The sequence below is a fragment of the Pongo abelii genome, chromosome 17 (genome assembly GCF_028885655.2).
Source record: "Pongo abelii isolate AG06213 chromosome 17, NHGRI_mPonAbe1-v2.0_pri, whole genome shotgun sequence".
Classification (NCBI taxonomy): domain Eukaryota; kingdom Metazoa; phylum Chordata; class Mammalia; order Primates; family Hominidae; genus Pongo; species Pongo abelii.
The window spans coordinates 45,931,936-45,953,646 of record NC_072002.2 but is presented as its reverse complement, the minus strand read 5'-3'; the positions used below and the strand labels follow the sequence as shown (position 1 = coordinate 45,953,646).

The following is a 21,711-nucleotide window of genomic DNA, read 5'->3' as shown; positions in this document are numbered from 1 at the left end:
TCACTGTAACCTCTGCCTCCTGGGTTCAAGTGATTCTCCTGCCTCAGCCTCCTGAGTAGCTGGGGTTACAGGCATGTGCCACCACGCCTGGCTGGTTTTTTTTTTTGTATTTTTTAGTAGAGACGGCATTTCACCATGTTGGCCAGGCTGGTCTCAAACTCTTGACCTCAAGAGATCGCCTGTATTGGCCTTCCAAAATGCTGGGATTACAGGCGTGAGCTACCACGCCTGGCCAGATTACAACTTTTAGGTGACTTTTTATGAGAAGTCAATTCAAACTTTTAAGGGCTTAATATCTGCCACACTATATCAGTTGTTTCAGAGTTAAGAAAATGACAGCAATGTGTACAGTCTATTTTATGAAACTAACATTAAGAACAAAAACATAGATGGCAAAAAACCCACAAACCTTACTTATGAATATATATTTAAATTGTATGAAGAGGTTTTTCCCCCATATGGTCTATTTATTTTAAATAATTTCAACTTTTATTTTAGATTCAGGGCATACATGTGCAACTTTGTTACATGGGTATATTGCATGATGCAGAGGTTTGGAGTATGATTGATCCTGCCACCTAGGTAGTGAGCATGGTACCCAATAGGTAGTTTTAAACTTCTGCCCCGCTTTGTCCCTCCCTCTTGTAGTAGTAGTCCTCAGTTTCTGTTGTTGGCCATCTTTTGTTCATGAGTACCCAGTGTCTAGCTCCCACTTGCAAGTGAGAACATGCGGTATTTGGTTTTCTGTGCCTGTGTTAATTCGCTAGGATAATGGCCTGCAGCTGCATCCATGTTGTTGCAAAGCACATGATTTTGTTCTTTTTTATGACTGTGTTCTTCATTCTTTTTTTTTTTTTTTTTTTTTTTTTTTTTTGAGATGGAGTCTTGCTCTGTCGCCCAGGCTGGAGTGCAGTGGCGCAGTCTCGGCTCACTGCAACCTCTGTCTCCAGGGTTCAAGCCATTCTCCTGCCTCAGCCTCCTGAGTAGCTGGGGTTACAGGCTCGCACCACCACATCTGGCTGATTTTTTTGTATTTTTAGTAGAGATAGGGTTTCACCATGTTGGCCAGGATGGTCTCGATCTGTTGACCTCATGATCCGACCGCCTCGGCCTTCCAGGAATTACAGGCGTGAGTCTTCATTCTTTTAAAGTCCACTTAAGTACAAAAACGTGGTCAAAATGTGTTGTATTTGTAAACTAGTATAGTAAATTCAGGTGTAGGCAAGTTAAATCTAATTATAAGAGTACTTTCTAGAAAGCCTGTAGACATTTTAAAAACGGTATCTGTAAAGCTTATGTGAAACCTGGATTTCTGTTTGTCTCTCTTTTCTGGAGGTGAAAGAAAAGTTTTATTTTACTCTGCTTTTCTAGTAGTTTAATTTATGCTCTCTTCATATGTACTTTGAGCAAGTTCACATTTACATAAAAAGTGGGAAAGAAGGTAGTAAACATTAAATTTCTCTCATCCCTCTATTCCATCTTGAGAAACTAGAGCAGCACTCAGAAAATTAGTCAGCATTCTTAATTTTTTTCATTCAGCATTCATCTTTGAAGAGTGTCATTACTGTATTCAGAGACAGCTTATCTTAAAATTGAGTCATTAACTGAGGCTTGCAGTTTCTTGGTTTTTGCCATGATAGTGAGCCTCTGCCTCTTATCTGAATGGAGTTTATGATTTTCTAGCTTTGTGTTTAGAGGCTTTAAAGAAGAATGCACTACTTGCACACCTGCCTTGTGAAAACGAGGAAACTGAGATCCAAGGAGCTGTACAAAGTTATGCACAGCACTAACAGAATTGGGACCAGGAAAGGAGTTTCTGACTTAGTTCTGTGCCTCTGGGGAGTCTGGACATCTCAAAAGTTAGGGATTTTTGCCATAAAGCTTTGTCAATTTACCAGTTTCTCCCAGCAGAAGAAATTTGGTGCCTATTTTTGAAGCACTTACTGTGAATAATTAAATTGAGCTGCTTTAAAAATACACATTGATTTTGATTTTGTTTGCTTTTACCATCCTGGTAGAAAGATTTGTGATTGAAAGGGAGTGTGAAAGTTTAATTAACTCTTAGAAATGACCCAAACAGATACTGATCCTAGATCACCCCTCCCCGCAAACACATCAAGAATTTTCAGGACCATTGCAAGATCTTTATTCCTACTAGATATTATGGGATTTATAAGGAATCCTAGCTTTTGTGAAGTTTTTGGTGGGAGGAAATTAATATATAATTAGAGAAACTGAATTTTACAACTGTAGGATTGAGTATCTGTAATAAAATGCCTTTTTGAAATTTCTAGGTGTATTTTATAGTAGAAAATCACTTACAGATGTGGGGATTCATTATGATATTTTAGTTCAGTTTCATTCTATTTGATAGGTGGATATTTCAACTTTTTTTGTTTTTATTGTTCTTAAAAAATCAGTTTGTTTTTTTCAGTTTTTATAGTAGGCGATATTTTATATTTCTGTTTTCCGTTTGGACGTGCTGATTGAGTCAGTTTATGTTTATTGGGCACTTCACCAATTCTGAATATTATTCAATAAAAAAAAGCTTACTGAGTTATGACATTCTTTCTCTATTTTTCTTTTATAGCCAACACATATCTCTTTATGGTACAAGCTCGAGGTATAATGTTGAGAGAAAATGTGAAAACAATAGGTCATATGATCAGGCTGTACACAAATAAAAACAGTACGCTCAACGGTACAGGTAAGACTACTTCCTGCTTAACCCCTTGTAGTTACAAAGCAGTAAACCAAATCTTTTACAGTCTATTTTGCCTTCAGGTAACTTCCTGTTAAAGATGAAGGTATCTTCCCCTAAGCATCCTGGTAGATTATTTTACTATGCAAATCAAGACTGTTACCTATTTTAGGATGCATGAACGTGTGGTCACAAAAGTGATGAGGTTTTGTATAGACACTTAAGTTAATTCTTGCAAACAAAATATAGAAAGCAGCTTCTACTTTTTCAATTCATATATTGTATTTAAGAGAAATTAACCAGAGAATAATTTATTCATCTTAGTGAGCCATACTCCCATCTCTCTTTATGTTCATTCTAGTTCCTAAGTTGTTCTTCCAACTAGGTCTAGAAAATAGTTGTTTTTAATTATAGAAGATTGTTAATAGTGTTATGGCCTTTTTAAGGAGCTAAAGGAGAAATTTTATAAAATTGGAAATTGGTGGCTACTCCTGTGTTTTTATTTTATTTATTTATTTTTTTGAGACAGAGTCTCGCTCTGTTGCCCAGGCTGGAGTGCAGTGGCGCGATCTTCGCTCACTGCAAGCTCTACCTCCTGGGTTCATGCTATTCTCATGCCTCAGTCTCCCAAGTAGCTGGGATTACAGGCGCCCACCACCACACCTGGCTAATTTTTTTTTATTTTTGGTAGAGACGGGGTTTCACCATGTTAGCCAAGATGGTCTCCATCTCCTGACCTCGTGATACGCCCGCTTCAGCCTCCCAAAGTGCTGGGATTACAGGCATGAGCCACTGCGCCCTCCCTACTCTTGTCTTTTTAAAATGTTACCTGGAAGTAGAAGCTCCGTTAGGATCCCAGGAGGTTAAAATCTAATAGGCTGAACCAATAATTTAATGATGGTAGAATTGACGTAAATAGATTTCACTATTGTGGAAGAATGTTGATGCTCTTTTATGGCAGGGTTGCCACAGTGTCTGCCAAGGTATTATTAGGTGTTACTTTAAAGGATTCAGTGGGGTTGTCAGTTGTACCCTTTATGGTCTCATTTTGAACAGTTAAAAATAAAGATTTAATTTGTGTTAGTAATTCTTCCTTGTGTCACTGTAAACCTACACATTCTACTAAGAGAAAGTCTGTCTTTCAGCTGTAGGTGTTCTTTCTTAAATGTATGTCAAGGTGGGTGATAGTTTGAGACCCTTCTAAAAATTCAAGACTGTGACATATTGATCTCAATTTAATATCACATGTGCTTCTATAAAATCCATTCTAGTCTTTTGCCTAATACGTTTATGATGCCACAAATCAAAACACTCTTGTTTTATTTTAATTTTTTAACCTTGAGGAATTTTTTTAGAAGGACTGTCCCAACATAGTTGATGTTTTAATTCTACAGTAAAAGTCTCATTAACTGTTCTTTAGCATGAATGAGTCTTCTGAATAGTAGGTCAATTTTAGAAGTTTAAATATTTTAAAAGCTTCTGTAGGATTTGTGCTGGTTGAATAAGTTGATTGTAAAAATGTTCACTGAAAGTTTGTTCAACTGAAAGGAAATAGACATCTTTAAGTTGGTGTATTTGTGTGAGTGCTAAAAATTTGTGCATATCAGCTTGTTTTCCCTGGGGTATGAATAAGGTATATGTGTGGATGTTGAGCTTGATTAGGAGGAATGATTACATGGGCAAGACAATCTTTCCCCATAGTGCCCTGCAACTAAAAGGAAAATCCTTTCCTCCTCTCACCAAGTCATAGTTTCAATAAAGACCAAAGAACCAGTGCATACTTTGATTACAGTTTGCTTACTTTTATGAAACTTTGAAAACTTTTCATAGGGTTCCTTTACTGATGGTAAAACTCTTCTCAGGAAACAGTCATTGTATACGTTAGGGATTAGGTTTGGATGTCACAGAGACCTGCCTGTGGTGGTTTAAACACATGAGGCTTTCTGTTCTCATGTGAAAGAACTCTGCAAGTTGGATATCTGTGGCTGTTGTGGAGGCTCCTTAAAGTAAGTCATCACACACTTTTCATTTTCTGCCATCTGTCATGTAGCTCCATGGTTAACTCATAGTCTAAGATGGCTGCTTGGGTGCCATCTTGGTGTTTGAACTTGGGTCAGTAGGAAGGAGGAAAGCGAGAACAAAGAAGAACAAATAAGGTACCCCTTTTCTGGAGCCTTCCCAGAGGTCCCACACAGTATTTCTTCGTACATTTAATTGGCTAGAACTTAATTGCATGGCCACATGCGATAACACTGGGAAATATAGTCTTGACCAGAGTATGCTGGAACTCTAGTGAAACTGGCATTCTGTTACCTACGGGGAAAGGGAAAAATGGAGTTTGCATCAGCAATAAGGCTCCGCCATGTTCATTTAGCCGACATTTACGAATAATTATTATAGTTAGTATATTTAACCAGATATTGGAGACACAATATTAAGAAAAACAGTCTCCTTTAATATGAGGATCTCTAGGCCTCTGGGAGAGATGGAAACATGAATAGTTATTTATAATGCAACTGGTTATTTCTACATAGACTTCTATAGATATAATGTCCAAAAAAGAAGATAATGGCCTATAAGGTGTACAAAAAGCTAACTGAGCTCTAGAGGAGAATTGATTAATATGCAGTGGCTCATTTACAATTTAACACTAAATGATAAATAGATTGTGATAGTTATAAGCACATTTGATTTCCAAAAGGGGTTTTTAATCCTGTACCTGACTTTCTGTGGCATCAAATGTAAATAGATGTATACTATTTTTGTAAAGAAATTATATACTCTCATAATCAGATGCTGCCATGTAGCCCACAGAGCCAGTCAAATTATGAAAACAAGATGTATTCAGTGAATTCATCTAATTACTGAAGCAGATAAGGGCCATGCAATGTTAGAGTGGACAGGTTTGTTGGAAATAACCCAGCATACCTCCTCATTTGATGGATACATGAATTGAGGCCCCCAGACACTGCCAGACTGACAAGACAAGTTAGTGGGAAACAGACTAGGACTCTTATCGGTTTCTAACACCTGTTTTAAGCTGCTGTTTCGCAGGAAAATAAAGCCATTAAAAGGTGTTCTTTGGTCCTGTTCTCCTTTTCCTTTAAGTGATAAGGTCCAGTGAGAATTAGTAGGGGATCCATCTGGCAGTTTTCATTCTTTGTTTCCCTTTTCTTTGGTTGTGTTTCCGGAAGGGAGGAAGAAAGTAGGGGGCCCAGAGCTCATTTTATTTTTATCCATTCATTAGATGAAATAATGTCTACCTTTTATAGCAGTTGTGGTGGTTCCCAAATGCATCTGTCATGCATAACCTTTTAAAATGCTTCCTGACTTTGAAAGCAGTGGTTATACATGATGGACATTGCTCACCTAACAACTTTTGTAGGAATAATGATTTTGTGGGTTTTTTTGTTTTTTTTTTGGTTTTTTTTTGAGACAGAGTCTCGCTGTGTCGCCCAGGCTGGAATGCAGTGGCATGATCTCGGCTCACTGCAAGCTCCGCCTCCTGGGTTCAGGCCATTCTCCTGCCTCCGCCTCCCAAGTGGCTGGGACTACAGGCGCCTGCCACCACGCCTGGCTAATTTTTTGTATTTTTAGTAGAGACGGAGTTTCACCATGTTAGCCAGGATGGTCTTGATCTCCTGACCTTGTGATCCACCCTTTTGGCCCCCCAAAGTGCTGGGATTACAGGCGTGAGCCACTACGCCCAGCCAATTTTGTAGGTTTATTACAGTAAAATCTCCAAAAGCTTAAATCATTATTGGCTGTATTATCGTTTGTGAGGTGTTTATTTATAGTATGTTCCTACTATGTTGTAGGTACTTTTATTAGGTGCTAGAAATCAAAGATAATTTGATTTCAATTAAAAGAGATATTCAGAGTAATGGCCAGGGTGGTGGATAGACTATATACACATAATACATTGGGAAGACACAAATACCACTGGACAGAGTACTGAAGGAGTGTGGAGGTGTTTCTCTAAGTCTGGCAGTGAGTTGAGCTCCTTACGAGGTGGCCAAGAATAGCACATATTTAGCTCTAAAACTTTGTATTCAATGAAGTGAATATAATGATATTGCGTAACTTGAAGGCGCTTAAATGTGGTTCTTTAAAAACTGATAAAAGTGATGGAATGTTTACTTTTGTGATTCAGTCATTCTAGCACTAAAATAAAAGGTAGAACAATTATCTGTGGCCCTCCTGTTGCCATGTGACTCCCCAGAAGGAGTTAACAGTTTGTTTTGCAGAAATGTCTAGAGAGCCGAGCACTTCTGTGAGTTGGATGTGGGTTTAGAGAATCATAGCATGTGGCAAAGAGAAGGAGCCCAAGCATTAATGATAAAATTAATAAATTATGCAGAGTAAGGAAATACTCTTATTTAAAGTTAATGCATGACATTAACAAAAGGATTGAATGAAAATGTAGATTTTTTTCTGCCTCAGGATTATGAGAAAATGAGCCTTGTAACATCTCAAGGCAGATGACCCCCAGGGACAAACTTACTTTTTTTTCTTTTGTATTTTAAAATATTGTTATATCATAGTTGTACATCCAAGGACAACCTTATTTATTGTCTCGTTCCTGTGAATGTGTAGTGTATAGTATGTCCTTAATAAAAATTGAAGAGATTCAGAAAAATTATCATCTCTATATAGCTAGCCCATCTTTTTTCTGGTGGTATGTGCAACAAAAGCTATAATATGAACTCTGTGTGTGTGTGTGTGAGAGAGAGAGCGAGAGCGCACACTAGCTAATTAGTGAAGAACTTGCCATTCAATATTTATTGTTTTAACTGCTCATTTATTCATATTCTTGCATTTTTATTTTAAGTAGAACTTTCTATATTTTAAAAGTAGAAAAGGGTATAATATAATAACAACAGTCTCCTAGCTCACTCCTCTCTGAGTCCCAATCCTCAAGAGAACTAACAATTTATTCTGTATTTATCTTTATGTTTCTATCATGCTCTCTCTTGATTTATCAATTTAAACTACTCCTATTATGGAAGAAAGACATTTAATATTATAGTCTCACCCCAATTTTACCTATCCTTATCCCCAATATAATTATGTCACAATTTAAATTCAAATCGATATTGTTGATGTTGTTAAGAGAATGTAGATAATGGTTTGTTTTCCTGAGTCTAGTTGTAATTATGTTTGTTTTGTAGATCTGTTTAGTTTTGTTGATGTTAACTCCTTTTTCCCGCCAATTTGCAGAGCCTTCTTAATCTATCACCAATTTTCCCTTAGGCACATGAGTTGACCACGCTAAGGGGGGGTTTCCAAAATTCCCATGCCATTGTCTTCTCTCTTCCAGTGCTGCTTTTGAGAAGTCTTTGACCATCCTGATTGCAGTTACTGTTCATGGACCAGTTTTTTCTTTCTGGAGACTTTTGGGATCTTTTTGTATTTTTAAATTTTACAAAGAGCATCTTGGAGCTTTCTTTTTCTTCTCTTGCTGGGAGCAGTCCTATCAATATGGAATAACTTACCCTTCATTTCTCCAAAATATTTTTGTATTATTTCTTTGATAATTTGTCTTCCTGTTATTTTCCTTTCTTTTTGGAACTCCTATTATGTATTATTTCTCTCTTGTTTTTCAATTCTTTTTCTTTCCTTTCTATCTTTCTGAGAGATTGCCCTGACTTTACTACAATGCTTTGATTTGATTTTTTAAATTTTGGCAAACTTATTTTTAAGAATTCTTTTTGTTTTTTTTTTTCTTTTCTTAGTGTCTCCCTCAAATAAGAATGCCTTATCTTCCTTTCCAGGAATATTGAAGATAAATAAGTAACTCTAAGGTATAAATCAATGAAATTGACTAGACACTGTCACAAAACTCATAACAATAGTAATCTTAAGCAGTTTTGGTGGGAGTGACAGAAACCCAATTCATGCTTATTGCACTCGCTGCTACCACTAGCAAAGTAGGAGTCCGCATAGAGAGAGAAGCCCTTTTTTAAAAAAAAAAAAAAAAAAACACAAGAATTGTGGTATGTATGTAGATATACATATTTAAAACATCTTAAGTAAAGAATCAGGCCAGGCATGGTGGCTCGCGCCTGTAATCCCAACACTTCGGGAGGTTGAGGTGGGAGGATTGCTTGAGCCGAGGAGTTGGAGACCAGCCTGGGCAACATGGCAAGACCCTGTCTCTACAAAAGATACAAAATTAGCTGGGTGTGGTGGTGCGTGATTGTAGTTCCAGCTATTAATAGTTGGGAGGCTGAGCTAGGAGGATCACTTGAGCCCAGGAAGTCAATGCTGCAGTGAGCTATTATCACGCCACTGCACTCCAGTCTATGTGACACAGCAAGATCCTGTCTCAAAAAAAAAAAAAAAAGGAAAAGAATCAGAACTTTATTGGACTTTCTTACACTTGCTTTTGCTTGGTATCTTTAAATCTTTCAGACACATGGGGAATACATTGAGCATGGGCTACCAGTGTAGTGTCTGTGGTCTTGGGGTGTCACTGGGCATACAAAACAATTAATGTTCACTGAATTTCTCCTCCCCTTGTTATTTGGAAGATTTTCCTTGTCAGATGCTTTCCAGCACTCCCCCAGGGAGAGAGAGTGGGGAGGATTGTCTCATTGGGGCTTTCCTACTTCCTGGTAGGATAGGCCTTAGCAGTTGTACCATCATTGATCTCTACTTTGTTGGGGTTTTCTGGGACTGCATTTACCTTAACACCTTACTGATGCCCTGTGAAATTTGTGACTGGGGTTTCCATGCACTTCTTTGGAATTGGACCTTCTCTTGTGGCTTCTCTTTCCTCCGTGGTACCCAACCCGGAACCTTTGCCCATCCCAACACCCTCTGCTTAGCAGCCGTGGCAGGGCCTCTTTCGTTCAGCAGCCTTGCAGGTGGCGTGAGTCTCTGCCCTGAAGTACTGTCCTGACTCCCACGCAGCATCCCCACCAACTCCATTGTGACAATGACTGAATATTGATGTTAGGTAAAGGTGTGCAAGGGAGGTGCTTAGTTTTCTTTGGCTCCTCTCACATACTTCCTATCTAATTTGCAGGATTCTGTCATTTCCTTATGGTCAGAGGGTTTAGCTTCTACATTGTCTCTCATTGGAGCAGATGACTCAAGATTCAAAGAATATCTTCACATTTTCCTAAAGTGTCTGCTAGAGTTTCACTTTCTGTAGTACATCGTTTGTGATCCAGGAGACAGACGGTAGTTTAATGAGCTGTTTCCATCTCTCATTTCACTCATTGCATGTTGATGTCATTCTCTTAGGCCAGCTTCCCTACATAGCAGGAAACCTGAGTGTCATGGTTTCTAGATTTGCGTCTCAGAACTTTGCTCCAGAAAGGGACTGAAGTGTGATCTCTCTGGTTCCACATTCAAAAATCCTGAGCCTGTGACTGTCTCATGGGTCAGGTGCTCATCTCTAATCGCTCATAGCTATAGTTATTAACTATTTCTGTGGGCCAGGGATTGTTCTCAGCACCTTACAGATTTTATCTTATTGAAGTTTAAAAATCACAGTATGAAGTAGGCATAGATGGCAAACTACATTGTGTCCTGCCCTGTATCACACAGCTACAGTGTGTTGGAGCAAGGATTTGAACTCAGGCATTTGACTTTGGTGCCCTGTATGCAGTTTAATTGCTGACTCTAAAGATAATGGACCTAATGTAATAATAGCTCCAGGGCTCCCCCGGGGCTGCAGCCCACAGGCTGGGAATGACTAACTTAAAGGTTTAGAATGAGCTGTATTACAAAAGTAAGTTGAGTGGGTAAATCTCAGTTTCTACAGTGTGAGGTGGTAAGAAAACATGACTCCCACCCCTCTGCTCTGTGGATGCTAGTAGCAGCACGCGGCAGTTTGGAACACCCGTGGTTGTGCCATAGTGGAGGGGATTCCCTGGTGTACTTTCACACTCCCTTTAGATTGGGCTCAGCCAGGGGAGGGACGGGAGCAGGTGTTCTCACCTGGTTGTAAATGGGACTGCTATGTCTGTGTGCAAGGATAAGGGTGTGCTGCTCTCTAGATGTCTCTTGGGAAATCATGCTGAGAGGTCTGTTCCCTGCAGCAGTTTGCTGTTCTCTAGTTCCTTAAAGATAATTGATTTTAAGTACTTCTGTAGATTGTATATTGTAGTTTTCTCACAGTGATAGTGACATATTTCATTCCAGGGAGAAAGCAAAAGGCCTTTTTTTTTTATAACTCTTTTCTCTCTTTCCAAGATTATCCCGAAGGCAATAATTCAAGTGATTATCTTGTTCAAACAACAACGTATCTCCCGGAAAACTTCACATACTCACCATACCTCCCCTGTCCAGAAAAGCTGCCTTATATGCGTAAGTCGTCATCTAATTTTGACTTAACTGTTTACTTGTGTTACAATACAGTCATAAAAACCACATGATTTGAGCGCAGCAGGAGCAGGTCATGTGCACCTGGGTGCAAGCGTTTATATTATGCAGCACGTTATTTGAACTTTTATTTATTTATTTATTTTTTGGCAAAGCACTTTTTGAAGTGGGATGATTGAAAAGCTGAAGAAAAATACAAAGGGGGAAAATGACAAATACCCATATTGTTCCCACCCAGTTTTAAAAACTAATACTTTGGCTTACCTATGTCCAAGTTCTTTTAAAATAGTGCTCAAGAGAGTAATTAATGTGTAGTCTCCTTTTGAATATGTTAAAATGTTCCTGATTAAACCAGTCCTTTTTGACCACCATCCCCAGTGCTGGCTCCCCATTCCTTCCTCAGAAGTAACCTCACCTCTACTGAGAGTTTGCTGAGTATTCTTACAGGTTATGAAAATTGTTTTTTACATAGATAGATGTCTATATAGGAAATAGATATTATTTCAAAGGAGAATTTATGTAAATGGGTCTATAAAGTACATTTCATTCTTGTAACTTGCTTTTTTACATACTTTTTTGAGAACTACCCATGTTGTTACATATAGATCTAATTTTTTTCTCTTAACTATTACTGTGTGGTACGTCTTTGTATAAATGTATCACATCTCATTTACCTGTTTCCCCGCTGATGGACGTTTAGGCTGTTTCAACAGTTTTGCTATCACAAAATAGCAATATATATATATATATATTTTGGTATAAAGAACAACAGAGCGTGAGTTTTCCTGTGCATATATGCATGTGTACTTGAGGGTTGATGGCTAGTGGTGGAATTGCTGGGTAGGTTGGCTCAGTTTTTCCAGATTTTGTCAATTGCTCTCAAAAGCAGCTATATCAGTTTATATCCCTAACAGCAAAGCATGAATGTACCACTTTGATATTGATGGACTTTTAAATTCTTGCTAATCTGAAAGATTAACAAATGGTTTCTCGTTGTTTCAATTTTCACTTCCCTCATTCCTGGTGGGTTAAGTTTTCCCATGTTTGTGTTTTTAAATTTTCTCTCCTGTGACTTGTTGCATCATGGGCTTTATCAGTTCCTGGTTGGTTATTGTGTGTTGGTATTGACCTGTGGAAATTCTTTATATTCTGGCAGTGGCCTGTTGTCTGCTATGTGTTTCGTAAGTATCTTTTCACATTCCCAGGCTTCTCGTTTTATTTTGTCTTTTATTTTATGGAAGTTTAAAATTATGACCTTTTCAAATTTTTTAATCACTTTACTTAGGGGTTTTGCTTTTTTTTTGGTCTTAAAGCTTTTCTTACCCAGAGGCCATACAGATAAATACCTTTATTTCCTTCTAATGATTTTACTATTTTGTTTTTAACCTTTGTGTGTAATATGTGGTAGTGATAAAGCTACTGTACTTTAAATATATATTTTTTAAATTACAAAGATAATACATTATCATTATTAAAAAAAAAAACACTATGCTGTACTCTCAACACTCAGAAGCCACACGGCTATTATTTTGGCTTTTTTTTTTTTTTTTGGTATGTCTTCTACCCCTGCCCCATGATTTTTAAGCATACTTTGTACATATAGGTTTGTATCTTGGATTTGATACAAAGATTTAAATAAACATCTTTTTGAATTGCTTATTTATCCATATTATGATGCATTTTGTATCTGTGTTTTTTATTCTTTACGCGAGATTTTTAATTGAGGAAATTAGCCTTTGCCTATCATATTTGTAGGATTTGTTTTAGTTTATTGTTGATAGATATATCGATAATAAAAAGAAAGATTGACCTTCTAATATCATCTAAGGCCATGGCTTTCAGTCTTGAGGGTACATCAAAATCGCCCGGATCATCTTGTCAAGTCCCATTGCTGGTCCAGCTCTCAAGAGTTTCAGACTCAGCAGGTCTGGAGCGGGCCTGAGAATCTGCATTTCTAACAAGTCCCGCAAGGTGATGCTGTTCCTGCTGAACCTTGGGCCACGTATTGAGACCCACTGATCTAGAGTAGTGGGCCTGGTCCCTGGTATTTAAGAAAAAAAAAATTCTCAGGTGATTCTAATCTTGCTCTTTGCTATACCGTAATAAAGAATGGAACTCAGTGATTTTTGTGGTTGTCATTACTTTGTTATTGCAGCCTTGTTTTCCTAAAAATGAATACTTTTGTCTGTGTAATACTGAAACCACTGGGTAATGTTCTGTGTTCTGTTGAAATATTGATTACAATAATTTCATCTTCATAATTTTCATATTCAAGGTTTATAGTTTCAGGAAATCTTTCTGTTCTTGGTTTAGTTGCCATTTTCTTTAATTAGTGCTTTATGAGTACTAATTAAACTCTATTTCAAAGCATCTGTCTGCCACTTCCTCATTCTGGTACTCCTCTCCTCCCGCCCCACAGCCCATTGTACCGTCTCTGTCGTGGTGCCTGAGAGATTGTGTCATGTATGGCTGCTGTGCACTGCCTTTTCACCGGGGTTGGGGAGGGGTCTCAGCACTACTGCCCCTTCTCTCTGCTTCCCTGGGATCCTTGCATTCTTTTATAAGAGAGGATCACACTGGTGTGGCCAGCCATCTTTTCACAGCAGCCCCTCTCATGGGCTGCCAACTTCGGGTCCTGTCCCAATTTTGTGCCCAATTAGTGGTGGCTGTGGTGGCCATGGTGGCAAGGTGATTTGGTAGAAAATACAGCCACGTACAGATAAGGCTTTAGAAAGGAGCCATGGGTACAGCCAACATAACGAGGCTTCTGCCAAGAGAGCCTTGCACGAGCTGCCCAACAGAGCACTTCACTAGTCCTGTGACCTCCGTAAAGTGGAGGCTTAATTTACCTACCTGTAAAACCTGGGATTCTGATACCACCTGCAGAGTGTGGCAGGGATAGAATGAAGCACAGTGCTTGAAGTTTGATAGGCATTAATTTGATTCTCCCTTTCCTTCTCCCTCCTTCTTTGAATAATAGAGCCAGACTTTACAATGGTCAAGGGAATGAGACACCTAGGAGAAATGTGTAGAGTTTAGAAGTTTTATTATTAGCTATGTATCCTTACATTTTTTTACTTAAAAAGATAGTTTTCATTGATAATAGAGAACAATGCAATAAAATACATAAGTATAAAATCTTATAATAGTTACACAAAATAATTGAATATGATTCTTTCCCAAATAAGAATGAGAAGGGATTTGTGTAAGAATTAGATCTACTTGGATGAAAACCATTCAAGTACAAGTGATATTTACTTATAGTCACTAAAAGTGAAGTTAAGGCTTAACATTGGTGTATTTGATTATTCTGTTGTAAACTTCTTTGATTTTTACCTAGTATAGCAATGGAAACACTGGCACTGGATTTCTGTAAAGATAAAGTGACTTTTTCAAACTAGAATATAGATAAAATGTGTTTCATACATTTCAGCAGTGTTTCATATTCAATAGTGGCCAATTACACTATAAAATCTATTTTAATGTGTATTTTTTATATGAAGAGTATGAGTGAATACTTCTTTCTTGTTTGTTAATATTTATAGATTCTCCAAAGGGCAAATCCACATTCAGCTTTATTGCATTTATGTAAGATTCTTTGTGCTAACAAAGTAAAATAGAAGTTTCGCCTTGTCTAAGGTTAAAAATTAATAAGTGCTTAGTGTGGATGTTTTGATTTTAATTTTTATGGGTGAGGTAGAAATGGAAAATGTCAATTGCATACTCTGCATTAGACTGAAAATAGACTTACCTTTAGTTTTCCTATCTTTTAATTCTTATTCAAATAGAATACGTTTGCAGTGACCTTTATATATTCTGTTCTTACTATTTGTGGAATAGTTCCTTTTATGGTTTAACCCTGATAGTTTCTATAATTGCTAACCTTATGAATATGACAAAAGCTCCAAGGACTTCTTGAGATGGATTTAAATAATTCAAATGAAAATCAGCAAAGAAGGAAAAGATAAGCAAACAAACTTCAGCAAAGCTCAAATAATGCTAATGTAACAAACTGTCATGCATATGTTTATTGTAAAAAAAAAAAAAGAGATGGGAGCCATTTTAGAGTCAACAAGTCACTGATGAACAGCCACTGCGCAGCAGTCCCTGTGTTGTTCATAGAAGCAGGCACGGGAGAGACGAGACTGAATATGGTCATGTGTGTGGCAGCTCGGAGCAGGTAACACACTTGGAGAAAGGCATGCTATGAAAAGGTTATGAGGCCGGGCGTGGTGGCTCACGCCTGTTTCCTAGCAGTTTGGGAGGCTGAGGCAGGTGGGTTACCTGAGGTCAGGAGTTCAAGACCAGCCTGGCCACCATGGTGAAACCCGTCTCTACCAAAAACACACACACACAAATTAGCCAAGTGCAGTGGTGCGCGCCTGTAGTCCCAGCTACTTGGGAGGCTGAGGTGGAGTATCGCTTGAACCTTGGAGGCAGAGGTTGCAGTGAACCGAGATTGCACCACTGTACTCCAGCCCAGGCAACAGAGGGAGACTTTGTCTCAAAAAAAAAAAAAAGAAAAAAGGTTACGAATGTGACAAAAGGGAGACAGCAGTTTATTCTGGAAGGGAAAGGACGATGTCAGAGAGGGGTGTCATCAGAACTGGGTCTTGCAAGATAGCTGAGAGAGAACAGCATCACCACGAGGAGGCTCTGTGTATTCCCGGACTGGAGAGTGGTCGGCTCTGCCCAGAGAGGGTGTGTAAGTGGCGTGTATGAGAAATGAAGCTGGCCAGAAGGGTCTTGTATAAAGGGCTGAGGAATCTGAGGGCCTTGTGGGTTCCATCATTCCTAGGCATCCATGAGGTGAGCTTCAGAGGGAGAAGAGCCTGTGAGCTTATATGCAGACAGTTGATTTATGAGCCTGTATGCATTTCTCTCAGGTGACAGACAGTGCATGATTTTCACAGGGTCTAGGGGCAAAAAAAAAAAAAAAAAAAGCAAAATAAACAAACACCACTGCTTTAGGGAAATGGAGAACCATCGAAGGCTTTAGGCAGGTGAATGATGGACTAGGATTGTATTTTAGGAAGATGATTCAGATGAGAAGCTGAACAAGGGGTGAGAATGGAGAAATACTGGGATCACCAGGAGACCAATGAGGAGCTTGCTGCAGGGAGCCGACGGGCAACAACAAGGGCAAATGCCAAGGCTGTGGCGTTGGAGAGAGGAGAAGGCACAAAAAAGAACCTATAGGGTGCCATTGGCCAGATGTGGTGACCAGTTGAGGGGTGAGGGTTAATTTCCAGGTTTCTGACTTGGTAACCATGAACTGAAGTGATACAGAGTAACCGTCGCATTTGGAGGATGGGGAAGTTAGTGGGTTCCGTTTGGGCTGTTTTGTTTGAAGTTCAAGAGGGTTAACTTGGCGTCTGCCTTTCGTAAGAGATCTGGACTGAAGATTAGAGGAAGTGAGATGGAAAGAAGGCCGAGAGTGGGTCCCTGAGAAGATCCGTACTTGTGAGGTGAGTGGCGGTTAACAGAAGAAGGGGAGACAGGAACGTAGAGAAGCCAGAGGGTGGTGTCTGGGGGGCCAGGGAGGAACACATCCCAGAAAGAGACTGCTGTGTCTTGTCACACACCTCCAGACAGCAGGGAGAGTGAGGAACTGTGAAAGGGCCACTGAATTTGCTGCAGAAAATGGGTGGAGAACACAGCAAGCACGATTTCAGTAAAGTGGTTGGGAAAGAAGCAAAGTAGACTCTTGAGAAGTGAGTCAGATGTGTGTGAAGACTGTAGGTGAAATGAGAGAAGTTTGGCGGCAAAGGGAAGGAGATTGGGGTAAAGGATCTGGAGGAGGTGGAGGTAAGGGAAGAGCCCTTTAGGAAGAGATGGACTTGAGCGTGTTGTAGGCATGATGGAAAGAAAGGATGGAGAGAAGAGGCCGGGCGCGGTGGCTCACACCTGTAATCCCAGCACTTTGAGAGGCCGAGGCGGGCAGATAACGAGGTCAGGAGATCGAGACCATCCTGGCTAACACGGTGAAACCCCGTCTCTACCAAAAATACAAAAAATTAGTTGGGCGTGGTGGCGGGCGCCTGTAGTCCCAGCTACTGGGGAGGCTGAGGCAGGAGAATGGCGTGAACCCAGGAGGTGGAGCTAGCAGTGAGCCGAGATCACGCGACTGCACTTCAGCCTGGGAAACAGAGGGAGACTCCATCTCAAAAAAAAAAGAAGAGAAGAGAACTGGGAAGGATGAGGGAGAAGCACAAGGGAGGTCTCCATAGAGCCAGGTTAGAAAGTGAATGGAGACAATGCCTCAGGTTGAAGAGTGAGCATGGAAAGCCTCAGGAATGCCTCCTCCGCTGAGGAAGCCCGCGGTTTATTTGGAGATGAGGTGGAGAGGTAGGGTGCTCGTGCCTGCTGTGTGTGTTTTCCTAGTAAAGCAGGAGGCCATGTATTCCGGAGGGGATGGCCAGGAAGGACTGAGCAGCTTGAAAGGGAGGAGTAAGCATTGAAAAAGTTGTCATAGGGAATGAAAAGTGAAGTCAACTAATCATAAATTAAAAGGTGACTAACAGGTTATCCTAGAGAGCCCCCCACCCCACCCTGGTGGAGTCACAATACAAAAAAAAGTGACACTTGTTTTTGCTGAAAACTTACTATGCTTGAGGCAATATGTTAGGTATTGCCACCCAAATGATGGGATTAATTTATATGCTTACGTGCTTTCTTTGGTGCTGTTTATTAGGTAAAGAATTGGAGCATGGATAATTGTCGCTGCAAGGATGGGACCTGTAGCTCAAGTGTGGCAGGTTGAGGGGGTGGTAGATAAGGTGTTTGTCAATGTGTAGGTGCTGTGATCGGGTGAAGGTCATAGAGCTGCATTTCTCTTAAGTGTGATTCAGATGACCTACACTTGTTAAAAATGCAGCTGGGGGCTGGGCGCGGTGCCTGTAATCCCAGCACTTTGGGAGGCCGAGGTGGGTGGATCACAAGCTCAGGAGATTGAGACCATCCTGTCTAACACGGTGAAACCCCGTCTTTACTAAAAATACAAAAAATTAGCCAGGCGTGGTGGCAGGTGCCTGTAGTCCCAGCTACTCGGGGCTGAGGCAGGAGAATTGCGTGAACCTGGGAGGCAGAGCTTGTAGTGAGCCGAGATGGCGCCACAGCATTCCAGCCTGGGTGACAGAATGAGACTCCGTCTCAAAAAAAAAAAAAAAAAAAAAATGCAGCTGGGATACCTGTTAAAAATGCAGCCTCTGAGCTAAACCCTAGACTGCGAAAGTCAGGGTTCTTGGTTGCAAACCACAGAATATACTTTATCTGATTTAAGAGAAAAAAAGAATTCATGGAAATATATTAGAGAGCCCAGAGACAACCTGGGTGGCTAGAGAATTAGGTTGAGAAATTGAGCAGCCAGAACAAGGCTCAGACTGCTTTGAAGCATCTCCTGCTGCCGCTTGTCAGGGCTTAAACCTCCTACCAGCATTGCTCAGGTCTGGAGACCAGAAGTGCCACTTCTTGGTTCCTGTAAAGCTAGAAGCTTTTGCCACCACCTCGGGTGCATTTGGTCATGTGACCACTCCTACCTGCTAGAAGGGTTTAGAGAGTGGGTTCTAGCTTTTTCCTTTGAAAGGCAGGACTCAATGGTGGGTAGTTCAAGCTGTTGAAATGTGTTCAGTTAAAGCCAGTGACCATAAACGTGACCCATGAGCTTCAACTGACACAGAAACTTTGACAATATGGCCAGTCAGCTGCATTTTAAACAAGCACAGCTGGTAATTCTTAGGCACAGATCAAAATTAGCAAACCACTTTATATGGAGGCCAGTGTGGATATAGCAGAGAGGACTTCAAGTCTTCATGAAATTGAAGAGGGACTTCATGGGAGGGGAGTGGGAGAAGGTGAAAGGGAAAGAGGCTTTAATGAGAGGGTGCAGTGTCAGAGTTGAAAGCCAGTCATTTCTAGGTGACTGTGATTCAGGGTCTGGACACAGAGCTGGGTGTCACTGTGAATTCACTATTGTGAATATTGCTGCAATGAACATAATAGTGCATGTGCCTTTTTGGTAGAATGATTTATTTTCTTTTGGATGTTCACACAGTAATAGGATTGCTGGATCAAATGGTAGTTCTGTTTTATGTTTTTTGAGAGATCTCCAAACTGCTTTCCACAGTGGCTGAACTAACTTACATTCTCACCAACAGTGTATAAGCATCTCCTTTTCTTCCCAAGCCTCACCAGCATCTGTTGTTTTTTGACTTTTCAATAATGGCTTTTCCTATTGGTATTTGATGCTGTCTTATCGTGGTTTTAATATGCATTTCTCTGATGATTAGTGATTTGGAGCATCTTTTTTTATGTTTGTTGGCTACTTGAATGTTTCCTTTTAAGAAGTTAGGATCTTTTGCTCATTTTTTAATGGGGTTGTTTTTTGCTTGTTGAATTGTTTAAATTCCTTATAGATTCTGGATATTAGGCCTTTGTTGGATGCACAGTTTTGCATAAATGTCTTAAAGAAATAGTTTAGCACCTGATGGAGCCAGGGAGTAGAAATGCAGGTAGGCGGAAGCAGGGATGAGACAGGAATCTTCCTACTCACTCATTCATTCATTCATTCTGTGTCCAGGCATTGCCCTTGGCAGCGGGGATGTGTGACTAATGCTCTGTCTTATGTTTACAATGCTCAGGTTTGGTTGCTTCAAGAAAACTTGAGTAAGAAATCATTTGTTAAGCAGAAGTTGTAAAATTTTAGAAGTCGAGAAGCTTAAGTAAAGGATTTGAAATAGGCAGTGTCTAGTGTTGGCTTCAGAAAGGACAGGAGGTGACCAATGGCTGGATGACTCATAACTGTTCAGCCTCAGAGCTATGCTCAGGAGGCAGCACAGAGGCTGGGGGAGGGAATGTCCCATCTTATCATAAAAATGCTTTTCTAGCTTTGGAGAGGAATTTACCGTAAGGGACATTTCTAGGGGAAATTCAGGTCTTTCTCTGACACTGTCATCAGCTCTTTGAGCTGTGAACATTTAAAACCCTGAGGGTAAAACAGACAAAAGCCAACATATCCAGAATTAGGTTTTAGATACCAAAAAATAGATATAAGCTCCAAACAAAATGAAATAGTTATTTAAAACTATTGATTTATAGAGCAAACAACTCTCTGGAGATTATATGCCTTAAATTTTACTTGAAATGTTAGAAAAATATAAATGTAGGTAATTCATAGGTTTTGAATATTTGTTATTTTAAGAATTATATTTTAATAGTAAAAATAAAATCCTAAATCATGTCATGTGATACATTATCATCCACAGCACAATAAGCCTGTTGTTTGGGCCCATGCATGCCTGGCTTTCCCAGACGGGCAGCATTGCTACATATCTTGCAAATTCGGCATTAGGAAATTATAGTAAATGTCCTACATAACCAATGGTGCAACTAAGTTACCCTCACACATGACAGAAGCAGTTTGGCACACACGACTGGAAGGTAGCTTCCAGCTGACTTGAGTTCCCTGTCCTTCACCTTGACCCTCTAGGTACTTGGCAGCCCCTCCACTCTTCAGACACTCAGTTCTCCTGCTCTTTCCTTTCTAACCCCAGCGCCACCTTCAAAATAGTGAAATTCAGTATTTGGTAAATTATATTATTTACATTTGCTGATTGTGATTACACTGCTGGGTAAATGGATTTCAGTCAACATATTTATTTTCTGATCTTTAGATCTCTAACTGGGAAAGAAACCACTTGTGCCAGTTAAAAATCTCAGATTTATACTATCACATCTGGGATTAAGAACAACAACAACCAATCTCAGATTCACCACAGAGGAGAGTGAAGATTGGCTCTCCATGGAGTTCAGTGGATCTCTTCAGTTGCCCTTGAAATCTCAGCGAGTGAAATAAAGGGGACTGGCCCAGTTGATGGCATCCTTCTTTACAAGAAGGACATTCCCTCTCTGGTTTCATTCATAGCAGATGGTTTTCTGATGCCTTTTGTTTTGTTTTTAAAGCAGGGAAGGTTTTCTTGAGTGAAACATAAAGGGGACAAAAGAGTACTCGAAAGAGATGAAAGTGGCCGTGTTGGGGGAGCGTGAGTCCTCCCTCCTCCAACCACAGGATCCCCGAGAGAGGTCTTTCCTGAAGACGGTTTGGAAACCACACCATCATTAGTTTATCTGCAGCATACTTCTTCCCGGCCACTCTTTTTATAACATGCCCTTTTCCCTTCCCTTCCTACGTACAGGATCTTCTCCCTAATACCACTCCCCACAATGATGAATGTTTGTTCTTCCTCTCTCTCTCTGATCACACTTCTGCTGTTCCCAGTGGTGGCAATACCTGTCCTGGGAGGCCTGTCCCCTACACTCCCCAGTATAGTGATGTTGCTCTTATCGTGGGTAGCATGCCACCGGGTCAGTCTTTAGCCTTCAATGAGCAAATTATTAGGATTTCAGAGCAAAGGGCAACAAGCACATACGAAAGCTCCTGATGGACTCTGAGGGGTGTGGATGGGGTGGGGGAGGCGCACAACCCCGAGGAGTGTGAACTTAGGATACCTCAGGCATGGGGATAGTGATGGACAGAGGAAGCCTTCTCTATTGAGGGAAAGAAATAAAGCCTGTCTCTTGCCAGCACATATGTGTTGGAGATGGAAATTAAACTGCAAATGATGCTGGAGAAAACTGCTGACAATAATGATGATTACAGCTATTGAAGCAATAAAGCT

General features: G+C 40.1%; 1 protein-coding gene across 4 annotated transcripts in view; it reads left to right on the top strand.

Moving 5' to 3' along the window:
* The window catches only part of B4GALT6 (beta-1,4-galactosyltransferase 6), a 69,693-nt gene that overhangs the window by 15,820 nt on the left and 32,162 nt on the right, over positions 1 to 21,711 (top strand). For 3 of the 4 annotated variants that reach the window (XM_024235897.3, XM_002828143.5, XM_024235898.3), the window contains exons 2-3: positions 2,591 to 2,707; positions 10,907 to 11,020. In XM_024235897.3, the coding sequence (XP_024091665.2) occupies positions 2,591 to 2,707; positions 10,907 to 11,020 (231 nt within the window). The remainder of the gene's footprint in view (positions 1 to 2,590; positions 2,708 to 10,906; positions 11,021 to 21,711) is intronic. The other variant, XM_009252314.4, reaches the window with a different exon arrangement.